The 14293-nt window shown below is 55.4% G+C and overlaps 1 protein-coding gene across 8 annotated transcripts in view; it reads left to right on the top strand.

Moving 5' to 3' along the window:
- The window catches only part of EHMT1 (euchromatic histone lysine methyltransferase 1), a 222698-nt gene that overhangs the window by 160195 nt on the left and 48210 nt on the right, over positions 1-14293 (top strand). For all 8 annotated transcript variants that reach the window (XM_074394408.1, XM_039461268.2, XM_039461267.2 and 5 more), the window contains 5 exons: positions 1288-1431; positions 3382-3608; positions 4665-4838; positions 6641-6723; positions 8071-8177. In XM_074394408.1, coding sequence (XP_074250509.1) covers positions 1288-1431; positions 3382-3608; positions 4665-4838; positions 6641-6723; positions 8071-8177 — 735 coding nt within the window. The remainder of the gene's footprint in view (positions 1-1287; positions 1432-3381; positions 3609-4664; positions 4839-6640; positions 6724-8070; positions 8178-14293) is intronic.

Below are 14293 nucleotides of genomic sequence, written 5' to 3'. Positions count from 1 at the left end.
GTGGTGGTGTGGAGGGGACAGTTCTTCAACACACACATGGCCTGGGTCCACACCTTTCCGGTCTTGTTCCATAGTCATGGGGGGATGCCCAACTGGCTCTTAAAAAAATCTGGATGATTCTGATGCAGCATCGAGAAGTCTCTTGCTGGCTTCAGGGTGGACACCTTCCACCACCTGGGCGTGCCCTGCTTCCGCTCTTCCGCAGGTGGTGTGCTGCCTGTTCCTCCTTTTCTGTTGTTGCAAAAGCTTGTTCACTTACTCAATTATATCTTCAAGTGGAGTCTCAAAAAGAATGTGTATTTGTAAGCTTTTTGATTCACGTCTCCAAGTTGCTTGCCATGAGGTTTGGACAGAACTCGCAGTGATGGTGTGTCCATCTCTGCAGACCCCATGGACACCAACTTTGCTGTGTGCCAGACCGAATGGGAAGAATGTCAGAGGCTTTTTATGTTGTATTTCTTTGTGTCATTTACTTTGGGGGACATTTGTAGCTCTTTTGTGAACTGCTACTCAATCCTTTGCTTATGTTTTTGTTGGGCTACTTTTTGTTTTCTTATTGGCTATCAGAGAACTTTCCTTTTTTTTTTTTTTTTTGCATTTGTTCTGCTTAACAGAGAACTTTCCGTAGCAAACCAGTAAGGCTTGTCTGGCACTGCAGAGTGCCGTGGCATCTTGGGTGCCCTCAGTGCTTCCACCTCCACAGACGCCCTCAAGTCCTGGTCTTCTCCGAACCCTCCAGTGACTGTGTCCCAGGCCCTGTGTCCTGCTCCCTGCCCTGTGTGCAGGGTCCTCTGGCTGCCTCGGAACCCTCGGGGCTCCCACAGATTGATTGCCCGGTTGCCCACTGCTGGCCTGTGGTGGTCTGGACTGTCGTGGTTGGTGTATGTTCATGTTTCCTTGACACCCAGCCCAGAACCCCTCTTGCCCCAACACCTTCCTTGACTTCTGCCAGAGTTGAGTAGCTGGCCCTCTGATAAGCGCATGCTAGTGGATGTGGACGTGGTCATGCCTGGCACGCTGGATCTGCCCCATCACTGCCGTCTTCTGCTGGTTGTGCAGATGATGGGAGTTTCCTTCTCTGGGCGCCCTGTCTGTCCTCAGTGCTGGTGGGTGTGTGGCAGGGACTCCATACATGCTCTCAGAGCCAGGCTAGCCTTGCAGGGCTCGGCTCAGTCAGCTCACACCTGCTGAGCAGCCCCCGTGTACCTGCACTGCCCAGCGCCTGTGGGGAGGGAATGCCATCCTCTCGTGACTTTGACACTGACTACCAGTCTTATCTGATTGCAGTTGGGCCGGTGCACAAACAGCGTGGTCAAGTATGAGCTGATGCGTCCATCCAACAAGGCCCCGCTCCTTGTGCTGTGTGAAGACCACCGGGGCCGCATGGTGAAGCACCAGTGCTGTCCCGGCTGTGGCTACTTCTGCACAGCGGTAAGAGCGCAGCCTGGCAGCCTCTGTGTCCTCCGCAAGACTCCTGTTTGGTCACTGATGCTGGTTTCTGTCCTGTGCACCTGCTGTCGGGTGGTCCAGCGGCATGGCCCAGATCTGGTGTCCATCTGGAGGTCTTCAGTGTGTCACAAACCCCTGCTCTCAAGCCCCAGAGCCTTAGACACCGTCACCCACAATCGCCACTTCACTCCTCCGGCCTGGAAGCTGCTTTTGGAGATGACTAGGACGGTGTGACCTGGGCTTCTGAGGGTGTCTGAGGCAGCGGGGCTCAAGAGTGGTGGTGAGGGGCTTGTGACCACTGGAGACTCCAGATGGAGGCTGTACTGAGGACACTCAACGCCCGTGATGAGGCTGTACTGACACTCACGCCCATGACGAAGCTGTACTGAGGACACTCACCCCCATGACGAGGCTGTACTGAGGACACTCACCCCCATGACGAGGCTGTACTGAGGACACTCACGCCCATGACGAGGCTGTACTGACACTCACCCCCATGACGAGGCTGCACTGAGGACACTCACGTCCATGACGAGGCTGCACTGACACCCCCATGACGAGGCTGCACTGAGGACACACCCCCATGACAAGGCTGTACTGAGGACACTCACCCCCGTGACGAGGCTGTACTGACAATCACCCCCATGATGAGGCTGTACCGAAGACACTCACCCCCATGACGAGGCTGTACTGAGGACACTCACCCCCATGACGAGGCTGTACTGACACTCACGCCCATGACGAGGCTGTACTGACACTCACCCCATGACGAGGCTGTACTGAAGACACTCACCCCCATGACGAGGCTGTACTGAGGACACTCACGTCCATGACGAGGCTATACTGAGGACACTCACCCCCATGATGAGGCTGTACTGAGGACACTCACGTCCATGACGAGGCTGTACTGAGGACACTCACCCCCATGACGAGGCTGCACTGAGGACACTCACCCCCCATGACTCTAGGCAGCTCCTGGGAGAGGCGTCACCACCCCTGCTGTGCCCTGGGCTGTTTCTGCTGGGATCTTGGGTCATCCGTTACTTCTTTGTCAAACATCTGTGCTCAGCCGTGCCCAGGGCCCCCCGAGAATGGGCTGCTTCCCTGTGGAGCTCCCCTGTATGGGCATCCTCATGCAGGTGGTGGGGTGTGTGTGTGTGTGTGCGCGCGCGGGCGTCTGCCTGTGAGCATCGGTGTGCACCTGCGTGTGGAGTGTTTGGGTGTGAGCCTCAGGTGCCCAGAGATGCCCTGCTGCCCCTTTGTGAACCTGGACCAAGAGCTTCCACTTTTGGAGCTTTTCTTTGGACTCACAGCTTGTATGTCCTCCCCGCCTTCAGATGGACATCCTTTTCTTGCTTCTGCTGCATCAGTTTATCTCTGGCTTTCCGCAAGAAAATGCCTTTCTTATGGCTTTATGCCCCCTTGAGGCTCACCCGTATCACTCAACCACATCTGCTGAGCAGTGCTGGGCACGGGGCAGCCCCACCTGCCTGATTCTCTGTCCGGAGGTTCTGTTGTCCAGCTTCATCCTTATTCGCCCTTCAGGGTAGGGGCCTTCTGGGTCCTTCTTTAGGCCTTCTCTTTGTGGGCAGCCTCAGCTTTCCTGGGCCTCAGTGGGATGGAGGCAGCCAAGTGACCTCTCTCCAGCTTCAGCTTCCTCTCTGTGGGGTGAGAGCACCTCGGGAAGCATTGTTCCTCCTTAACAATGCCTGCTGCCCAGACTGGACCTCACTCTAACCCACGCTCAGTCTCCAGACTGGACCGGACCCCACCCTGACCTACAGCTCACTCTGCAGACCAGACTGGACCCCACCCTCACCCCTGGCTCACTCTCCAGACCACCCAGCGGGGATGCAGTGCCAGTTTAGTAGTGCTTTATTTTTCTAAATATTAGCCCCAATTAAAAAAACTTTTTTGTCCTCCCATTTTTAGGGTAATTTTATGGAGTGTCAGCCCGAGAGCAGCATCTCTCACCGTTTCCACAAAGACTGTGCCTCTCGAGTCAACAATGCCAGCTATTGTCCCCACTGTGGGGAGGAGAGCTCCAAGGCCAAAGAGGTGACGATAGCTAAAGCAGACACCACCTCGACGGTGACACCAGTCCCCGGGCAGGAGAAGGGCTCAGCCCTGGAGGGCAGGGCCGACACCACCACGGGCAGGTACCTGACACGGGCTCTGGCTGGGGTCTCCAGCTGTGCACCGGAAAAGGTGTTGGTTGTTAATTTAACATGATTGCTTTCTGCTGTTTTTTCCGGAAGTCTCTGAGCTGCCCCTGATGCTCTTGGTGATTTCTGACGTTTAAGACTCAGAAATCACATGTTGCCATGTGCACATAGGCCTCTTGTCTTTCAGTTGGTTATTAGGTCCCTTTGCCGGTACTGAGCCGGTTTTCACAGCACCCCGTTGATGTAGCTCTGTCGTGTTTCTGTTGCTGGCACAGTCCCGTCGGTACACAAGCCCTGAAGGAGTGGTAGCTGCCGAAGTCTGTGACTGAGTTATGTGGCATTAAGCTTTGAAGGCCTTAGCTGAAGACAAAAAGTCTAAAATAATTAGAGGTATTCATATTAGACACAAATAATTGTCTTCCTGGAAGAGTCCAGTAGAAACAGCCAAAAGAGTTTTAGAGCTCAAAAGAGTCGTACTCAAAAGAGTAAGAGGATCAGATAAGAAGAGAGAGAAGTCACTGGCCTTCTTCCTTCCAGCAGTACCCTACTCGAAAATAAAATAACGAAAGAGATGTTTTCAAAACAACAATAAAACCTGTTATTGCCTAGCAGAAGAAAAGGACTTAAATGTGACACTTATATAAAGAAAACTAACACTTCATTGAAGATTATTTAAAAGAGACTCAAATTGTGGGCATGTTAAGGTGATTCCTTCCTATTAACCTGTAAATTTAATGCACTTTGAATCAAAATTCCAGTGGGATTTCCTTTTGTTGGGGTGGGCAATAGATACAGCTTGAAGCTGAATTCACGGATTCAGCTTGAAGTTCATTCGTGAGAGGGTATCTGAACATGTGGCCCAGAAGTCTAGGAGAATTGCCTGTGTTTTCTCAGGAAATTTGGTACTGAGTCCTGAACCGTTTAATCCAGGGACTAAGTAGACAGTAAGCAGATCTGAAGCTCACCTGGAGAAACAGCACACTTGGGCAGCCAGAGCCAGTCACGTCTCATGCTTTCTATAAAACGTTTCCCCAATTTCCTCCCCTGAAGTGCGGCTGGACCACAACTCTCAGAGGATGACAAGCTTCAGGGCCCCGCCTCCCACGCGCCCGAGGGCTTCGATCCGTCGGGACCTGCCGGACTCGGGAGGCCGACCCCCGGCCTTTCCCAGGGACCAGGGAAGGAGACCTTGGAGAGCGCTCTCATCGCTCTCGACTCGGAGAAGTAAGAACTGACGTGTGATTTCAGGGACGGCTCAGGGCCTGCTCTCATCTGCACCCCCTATTTTTCCCTGTGGCGTCACTTAGCACTCTTCAGCTTTTTGATTAATGCTGTTCATTAGACTAATTCGTGTATTTTCACACTATTTTGGGAAATTATTGCCAATTATTGTCCTCTGCGTTATACTAAGAGCAACATGTGACACCTTTGAAGTCCTGAGTGAGGAGGCGGTCCCGATGGGCTTTACAGTCATTTCCCGAGGTCCTGAGTGAGGAGGCAGTCCCGGTGGGCTTTACAGTCATATCCCTAGGTCCTGAGTGAGGACATGGCCCTGGTGGGCTTTACAGTCATATCCCGAGGTCCTGAGTGAGGATATGGTCCTGGTGGGCTTTACAGTCATTTCCCGAGGTCCTGAGTGAGGAGGCGGTCCCGGTGGGCTTTACAGTCCTATCCCGAGGTCCTGAGTGAGGACATGGTCCTGGTGGGCTTTACAGTCATTTCTTGAGGTCCTGAGTGAGGAGGTGGTCCTGGTGGGCTTTACAGTCAGATCCCGAGGTCTTGAGAGAGGAGGTGGTCCTGGTGGGCTTTACAGACATCTCCCAGCTGCTGCTGGCCCTGAGCTGCCCTTAGCTCCTCAGAGCAGAAACTGCTGCTGCCGCCCTGGCCAACTCCCTCCCGGCCCCGCCCCATCTGTGCAGTACAAGGGCTGGGCTGAGGGACCCTCTAGGCTCCCTGATGCTCACCAAACCCACGCCTCTCATCCTCTCTTCTCTTGGCGTTGTCCCCGCTAGGGAGGCCGACCAGACTGTGGCACTGAGGCTTGCAGGTGGCCTCCTCCCTGGAGCTCTCCCCTGTCTGCCTCCAGCCTCACCTCCGAGCCTGTACCTGTGAGGACGCTGCCGTCTACTGAAGCCCACGTGCCCTGCCCACTGCCCAGACCCCAGACTGTTCTGAGCCCTGCTTTCTTCCCCATCCCTTGGTTATTGTGTTAGTCTGCTTTTGTGTCACTGTAAAGAAATACCCAAGTCTGGATAATTTATAAAGAAACGAGGTTTAATTGGCTTACGGTTCTCCAGACTGTACAGGAAGCATGGCATTGGCATCTGTTCCATCGGAGGCCTCAGGAAACTACAGTCATGGTGGAAGACAAAGTGTGAGCTGTAGCGGGAGACAGAGACGGGGGAGGCTCCCAGACTCTTAAGCAACCAGATCTTGTGGGAACTGACTGAGCCGGAAGTCACACATCACCAGGGGGATGCCACTAAGCCCTTCATGAGGGATCGCCCCCAGGGTCCAGTCACCTCCCACCAGGTCTCACCTCCAACACTGGAGGTCACATTTCAACATGAGATTTGAGAGGGACACAGGTCCAAACTGTGTCAGTGATCAGCTTAGTCATCAAGTTAAGGTTTCAAAGCGAAAGTGCTGGTGTTCCCAGCTCTCACTGCCCCAGGCATCTTCTGTCGTGTGAGCTGTGCCCCCACCGGCGACCACGCTATGTGGGCTCATCCTGGCTGGGGCTGGTCTTGGCTGTGCTGAGTGTAGACGACCCCGCCCCCCTGCATCCTGTGCTGGTTCTTCCGTTGTGTTGTTTAAAAGCCTCACAGTGCGTAGCGTTCTTCTGCAGTGACTGGGAGCGCAGTGGCTTGTTCTGCACTTTTTACTGTGAGATATCTCAAGACTGGTGGGTTCAGTGCACTTGAGCTTGAGGGTTGGTGGGCAGTTGTCCCCCAGCCCTTCCAGCCTCTAGCTTCATGCATGGGACATGAAGCCCCATGCTGACTGTTGTCCTGTTCTTCCCACAGACCCAAGAAGCTTCGCTTCCACCCAAAGCAGCTGTACTTCTCTGCCAGGCAAGGGGAGCTTCAGAAGGTGCTCCTCATGCTGGGTAAGTGCCTTCCTGCTGCCTGGGGCACTGAAAGGAGCCGAGAGCAGTTGTTCCCCTTCCTCAAAGGCCGCTCTCGTGTTGCTTTTCTGCTGCTGAGTCTCTGATGAGTGAGAATAGGTTGGCCACTGGTGTTTAGCTTTTTTATGGTGCTAACGTTCAGTTATGCAGGATATTAGAACTATTCTCTATGACTTTCTAATTTTTAAAAAGGAATTAGGTATGCATTATTAAATCAAGCAGAAATGTGGATTGAGGAAAAGCGAAATCAGTGAGTTGGGGCCCTGCTGAGATGTGTTGTGATGACGGCAGCGGCAGTGTTTGATAATAAGCAGACGTATTGCTTTAGATTTCTAGTGCCTAAAAGCATGCTTGTTAGAGCCTTCCCGGTGATAATTTCATCCTGAGCTCATAGAGCTCTAGGCTTGATTTCTCCGATGTTCATCTTCTCTGGGTTGAAAAGGTTAAGAAGCCCTTGACCTGACAGTACATCATAAAAGATGTTAAACTGTTTGCTCTCAAGAAAAGGTTTATTTGGCCAGGTGTGGTGGCTCACACCTATAATCCCAGTACTTTGGGAGGCTGAGGTGGATGGATTACAAGGTCAGGTGATGGAGACCTTCCTGGCCAACACAGTGAAAGCCTATCTCTACTAAAATACGAAAAATTAGCTGGGCCTGGTGGCACGCGCCTGTAATCCCAGCTACTTGGGAGGCTGAGGCAGGGGAATCGCTTGAACCTGGGAGGCAGAGGTGGCACTGAGCCGAGATCATGCCCCTGCACTCCAGACTGGCGACAGAGCAAGACTGCATCTCAAAAAAAAAAAAAGGGTGTTTGTTTATGTGGACCAAAATGGCAGCTTTAATCACTTTTTTCATAGACTTTACCCGACACTGAAGCCACCTCCCTGCCCCACGGCTCCCTGTGCACTCAGACCTCCCAGGAACTGACCGGTGTCCAGGCCTCTGCGCCTGGTCTGGCTTGCTCCTCCAGGGTGTGTCTGCCCTGGCCAGCCCCGTCTCAGGGCCTGGAGCGACTGCCAGGCTGCTGGGATCACAGAAAGAGCCTGAGTTAGAGCAGGGCGGTAAAGGGAAGCACATGCACTGCTGCATGAGTTCTGACAGAGGGACCTGCCCGTCAGGTTCTGCAGGAGACTGGCACACTTCCTCTGAAGTCCTCCTGGCAGGACGAGCCAGAGCACGGTGCCGTGGCGGGTTCCGGTGTGGCTGGAGGTGGCTCTTTGTGTGGAAGCTGCTTGTTTGTGAGAGCACTTGCCAGCCTTGGTGCCTGTCCTGAGCTGGCGTCTGTGGCTACATCTGAAATGATTAATAAAACTGTGTTTGTTCACAGTGGACGGAATTGACCCCAACTTCAAAATGGAGCACCAGAATAAGCGTTCCCCACTGCACGCTGCGGCGGAGGCCGGACACGTGGACATCTGCCACATGCTGGTTCAGGTTCGGCGGGCACGGCGCCCTCCTGAGGCCCTTCACCTGCTCCCTTTCATTGCTATCACTGTGAAATAAGACCACATTCGTGGTTCTTCCGGTTTAAACGTTACTTGGAATCAGCCTTTCTGCCCCCAGTCCTGCAAGCACGTCAGTGCTTCCCGCCGCTTCCTCCTGCGTGTACCGCGGCCTCTGACAAGAGCATGCTGCCTCTTGGCTGTTCCTTGATTTGCTTTCTCTGGCTATGGTTCCTGTTACTCATGACTCCATCATGGGGAGGCGAGCACTACGCATGGACGCCCTTTGTGTGTAAATCGGACCGCGTGAGCAGTGTTACGCTGCCGTGTAGTCTGCAGGGCCATGCTGTGTCTCTAGTCACTGTCTTGGGTTTCGGTGGCTCGAGTTAACTCTGCCTCCTGCTGATTTATTCCAGACCCTCTGCACACTGCCCGTGTGTCTCAGTGCTCAGACACATGACGCCACTTCTCCTCCGGGACGTCCCTTCCCTGATCCCGGTGTTGGGGCCCCTGTTTCTCAAATGCCAGGGTTGAGTCTGGTGCAGTTTGTCTTCTGAGCCCTTGGATGTGACCTATTATTTCTGGAAACATTAGGGGCTTTCCTTGAACCCCACTGGGCTGAAGTCGCACCTTGTAGCGTGGGGCCTTTTAGACTCGCCGGAGCGTTTGGTGCCTTTGGTGTGCCCTTTCAGTGCAGAAATCCATGTCTGTCCTGAGAGGATTTCCTGTGTGACTTCCGTGCCTCGGTCCCCTCTACCCGTCTCAGCCCAGGTCCCCTCCTCCCGTCTCAGCCCAGGTCCCCTCTGCCCATCTCAGCCCAGGTCCCCTCTGCCCGTCTCAGCCCAGGTCCCCTCCTCCCGTCTCAGCCCAGGTCCCCTCTGCCCATCTCAGCCCAGGTCCCCTCTGCCCGTCTCAGCCCAGGTCCCCTCTACCCGTCTCAGCCCAGGTCCCCTCCTCCCGTCTCAGCCCAGGTCCCCTCTGCCCATCTCAGCCCAGGTCCCCTCCGCCCGTCTCAGCCCAGGTCCCCTCCGCCCGTCTCAGCCCAGGTCCCCTCCGCCCATCTCAGCCCAGGTCCCCTCTGCCCGTCTCAGCCCAGGTCCCCTCTACCCGTCTCAGCCCAGGTCCCCTCCTCCCGTCTCAGCCCAGGTCCCCTCTGCCCATCTCAGCCCAGGTCCCCTCCGCCCGTCTCAGCCCAGGTCCCCTCCGCCCGTCTCAGCCCAGGTCCCCTCCGCCCGTCTCAGCCCAGGTCCCCTCCTCCCGTCTCAGCCCAGGTCCCCTCTTCCCGTCTCAGCCCAGGTCCCCTCCGCCCGTCTCAGCCCAGGTCCCCTCCTCCCGTCTCAGCCCAGGTCCCCTCTGCCCGTCTCAGCCCAGGTCCCCTCCTCCCGTCTCAGCCCAGGTCCCCTCTTCCCGTCTCAGCCCAGGTCCCCTCCGCCCGTCTCAGCCCAGGTCCCCTCCTCCCGTCTCAGCCCAGGTCCCCTCTGCCCGTCTCAGCCCAGGTCCCCTCCTCCCGTCTCAGCCCAGGTCCCCTCTTCCCGTCTCAGCCCAGGTCCCCTCTGCCCGTCTCAGCCCAGGTCCCCTCCGCCCGTCTCAGCCCAGGTCCCCTCCGCCCGTCTCAGCCCAGGTCCCCTCCTCCCGTCTCAGCCCAGGTCCCCTCCTCCCGTCTCAGCCCAGGTCCCCTCCTCCCGTCTCAGCCCAGGTCCCCTCCTCCCGTCTCAGCCCAGGTCCCCTCCGCCCGTCTCAGCCCAGGTCCCCTCCTCCCGTCTCAGCCCAGGTCCCCTCTTCCCGTCTCAGCCCAGGTCCCCTCCGCCCGTCTCAGCCCAGGTCCCCTCCGCCCGTCTCAGCCCAGGTCCCCTCCTCCCGTCTCAGCCCAGGTCCCCTCTTCCCGTCTCAGCCCAGGTCCCCTCCGCCCGTCTCAGCCCAGGTCCCCTCTTCCCGTCTCAGCCCAGGTCCCCTCTGCCCGTCTCAGCCCAGGTCCCCTCTGCCCGTCTCAGCCCAGGTCCCCTCCTCCCGTCTCAGCCCAGGTCCCCTCCTCCCGTCTCAGCCCAGGTCCCCTCCTCCCGTCTCAGCCCAGGTCCCCTCTGCCCGTCTCAGCTTTGTCCTCCTGGGACTCTCATAATTCAGGCGTGGGACCTTCAGGCCAATTCCTGCTGTGTTCTGCTCTACCTTCTAGGCAGCATTCTCAACATGAGCCTCCAGCTAGCTCCTCGGGGATTTTTAATGTGTGTGGTCACATTTTTAAATCCCAAGAATTCCTTTCTGCTCTCGGATAGTTCCTTTTCTCTGAAGATACTATGGTTTTTCTGAAGTTTTATGCTGCTCTGTTTTAGTTTTCCTTCTCTAAAGTTTTCCTCAAATGTCCATGTCTCTTTAGAGTCAAACTACTAAACGCTGCTGGTAGCTCCTGCTTGTCGGGGGCTGGTCACTGCAGGGTGATCTCCAGGCCTTGCTGTTTTGTTGGGGCCCCCAGACACCACTGTCTGGGAAGGGCCTGTCCCCTCGGACTGCACCCATCTCTACCTTTCTTAGGGCCGAGAAGGAGAGAGCGATGGCGCACCATCTATTGCGCTCACACCTACCCGCGCTCCCACTCCCTGGACCGGGAACTGATGATATAACAAAGTCGTAACTTTGTTACTATTTGCCTGGAATGATTTTTCCCTCCTTTTAGTCTGACTTTTTTCCCTCCTTTTCGGGTATATGTATTTTAAACACAGAACTTGACTTTTTATAAATTTGGTTTAACAATTTTGGTATTTTAATAGGAACTTTGAGTCCTGCTCTTATGTATGTCTAATGTCTTATAGTTTTAATTTCTAGCTGTTTTTGTCCATTTTTTCTTGCTGTAACAGAATACTTGAGGCCAGATCATATATAAAGAAAATAAATTTATTTCTCACAGTTTTGGAGGCTGGGAAACCCAAGGTCAAGGGGCTGCCTCTGGAGACTTCTGGGGAGTCCGCGTGCTGTGCCCGGACACAGCTGGGAAGCGCAGAGAGGGAGAGTCCCCAGCGCAGACTCTTGCTGCGGACCAGGAGGCCCACGTGGGAACAGGGGAGCAGGTCCGTTCTTGGGGGACCTGACTCCGTCTTTGAGAAAGGCGTGGCTCCATCCTCGGAGCCTCGTTACTTCTTAAAGGCCCGGCCTCCCAGCCTCACTGGGGCCCCTGGTCCCAATAAACAAATTGCATTCAGGCCGTAGTGCCAGTCTTTTGAAGCCAGTGTTATTTTACTCTTTCTTCTTGCTCCTTTGGATTGATTTTTGTCTCAATTGTGCCATCTCTCATCTCTCTGTGTTAGTTCTGAAGTTAAAAGCTTTCCACTTGTGGAAAGACCCCAGTGGTTCCTCTCAGTCCCACATACAGGCTTTTCTTCCCAAGGTCAGGACTGAATGAGATGATGATGGGGTGCCAAGCCCCGGCAGAGGGCGAGGCAGGGAGCAGCTGAGGTGACCTGGGGTCCAGGAAGCCAGAGATTGGGGGCCGTGTGGGGCTCCGGGAGGCTGAGAAGAAACTGTACCGTGAGAAGGGCTGAGCCGAGGTGGGCACTGGGGGCCACCTCCATGCAGGAGGAGCTGTGGAGGCTGCCGGTGTGTCAGGGAGAAGCAGAAAATGATTCAGAGACAGTGGGTGGGGGCTCAAGACGACTCACGTGGGCTGCAGTTCTTGGTGAGACCCTGATGGAAGTGGCCGACCTTGTGGGAACAGGCTACTGGGAGTGGATGAGATGAGGTCAGGGCAGCCGGGGGTGGGGAGTGGGGGGTGGTTGTCCAGACACAGAGGCAGAGCTGGAGCGAGAGGTGGGCTGTTCAGGGCGGAAGTGATGCCAGGATGTTCATGGGTGGGGCTGTGAGGAGGAGGAAGAAGAGAGTGCAGTCTGGAAGAGGCAGGAGCTGGTGGTGTGGGGCATGAGAGCAGATGCCGACAGAGGGCCAGGCATTCGGCCGGAGGCCCTCTGCCTCCCTGGGCCTTGTGAAGGCTGTGGCATGATTCTGTTTCTGTTGTGGACGGACCTGGACAGGAACAAGTATGCAGAGCCACGTCGGGGGCAGGCCCAGACAGGAACAAGGGCTGTCCGAGTGCTGCCCCAGGGGCCCCAGGAACTGGGCCAGGCCATGAATGTGTGCCATGCTGAGCTCCTGAGGGTGGGCTGTGCGGAGCCTGTTCTCCATGCTCACTGCTGGCCGTGGAGGCTTCTTGAAGCTGTTCCTCCTGGGCCTGGAATTCCAGGTTGCTGGTGGTTTTCCTCAGGTGGTGTAAGGAGTGATGTCTTCTTATTTCCATTCTTCCTTTTGAGAAATGAGCTTGGCACTCCTTTGAAAGAGACTGTGTTCCTTTTTGGCTTTCTTATTTAAACATTAAAATTTTAAAAAATATATGGTTGCATTGTGCATACGGAAAAGTCCTTAAAATATGAACATCTGGTTAACAAATCATTATCTTGTGGCCCTGGCATTTGGGGCCATGAGATGAAGCGTTGCTCCCCAGACACCTGGATGCCCCCCCAGGAGCAGCAGCCATGTGGGTCTCACCGCCCTGCCAGTGCCCTTGGGCATTATGGTTGTTCACTTTTGACCTTTACGCTAATTGAGTCGTACAGCAGGAGTTCCTTTGTGTCTGCTGCATTGGTCAGGAAAACAAGGAAGTGCAGGACCGGGAAGTGGCCGGGGGCTGAGTTCCCGAGCACTGCCGGGCTCCCGGTGACTGCCCAGCTCTGCTTGTCTGAAGCCTCGTCTTTGGGGAGGCTGAGTGAGGGGAGCACAAAAGCTCTTTGTGAAGTACAGTGCTGTGTTTGGGCATAGGAAATGGTTATGTCCCTTGCTGCTGCTGTGTGCCCAGTGCCCAGGGGTCTGACCAGGTCAGAACCACTTCAGATTAAATTCCTAGCCTGAGTTTAATTTGCTGACCTGGCCTGCAGAACTTACTGTTTCTGGTCTTAGAGGGTTTCAATTTTTCCTTCCTCTTAGAATCTAAGCAGTTTTCCTGAGATTCTCCAGAAAAAGAGAGATCGGCTTTATTTCTAGTTTCCCCTAAATCCAAGGGTGCCGCTTCTCAGGGTTTCAGCATTTGCAGGGGTGTCTCACATCTCACACTGACTCTTTGGGCAGGCTCTGTCCGCAGGCAGTGAGGGTCTGTGGTGTCGTCTCTCCCAGGCTCAGGTCTAGGTCAGGTCTTCGAGCCAAGTGTCCTGCAGCAGCACAGGAGAGGGGTTCGTGTTCACCCTGCGAGAGGGTTCCCAGAACCAGAGGTGTTCATGTTCACCCTGTGAGAAGGTCCCCCGGAACCAGAGTGGTTCATAACCCTGCGAGAGGGTCCCCCAGAACCAGAGGGGTTCATGTTCACCCTACGAGAGGGTCCCCCAGAACCAGAGGGGTTCATGTTCACCCTGTGAGAGGGTCCCCCAGAACCAGAGGGGTTCATGTTCACCCTGCGAGAGGGTCCCCGGAACCAGAGGGGTTCCTGTTCACCCTGCGAGAGGGTCCCCGGAACCAGAGGGGCTCGTGTTCACCCTGCGAGAAGGTCCCCGGAACCAGAGGGGTTCGTGTTCACCCTGCGAGAAGGTCCCCTGGAACCAGAGGGGTTCGTGTTCACCCTGAGAGAAGGTCCCCGGAACCAGAGGGGTTCGTGTTCACCCTGCGAGAAGGTCCCCGGAACCAGAGGGGTTCATGTTCACCCTGCGAGAAGGTCCCCGGAACCAGAGGGGTTCATGTTCACCCTGCGAGAAGGTCCCCTGGAACCAGAGGGGTTCATGTTCACCCTGCGATAAGGTCCCCTGGAACCAGAGGGGTTCATGTTCACCCTGCGAGAAGGTCCCCAGAACAAGAGGGGTTCATGTTAACCCTATGAGAAGGTCCCCTGGAACCAGAGGGGTTCATGTTAACGCTGTGAGAGGATCCCTGGACCCAGAGGATTCATGTTCACCCTGCAAGAAGGTCCCCCGGAACCAGAGGGGTTCGTGCTCACCCTGCGAGAGGGTCCCCCGGAACCAGAGGTTTGAGTCTCCCCAGGGCTCCCTGCCCCCACCGCAGCACAGGCACTTTGCCATGTGTGACTCCTCGTATTAAAAATGAAGACGCACCCTCAGTCACATGAGCTTCACTTTGAGGGCTCAG

This window comes from Saimiri boliviensis, chromosome 2, assembly GCF_048565385.1.
Source record: "Saimiri boliviensis isolate mSaiBol1 chromosome 2, mSaiBol1.pri, whole genome shotgun sequence".
NCBI classification, from domain to species: domain Eukaryota; kingdom Metazoa; phylum Chordata; class Mammalia; order Primates; family Cebidae; genus Saimiri; species Saimiri boliviensis.
The sequence above is the reverse complement of the archived record's forward strand: the minus strand, read 5'-3'. Positions and strand labels throughout refer to the sequence as shown.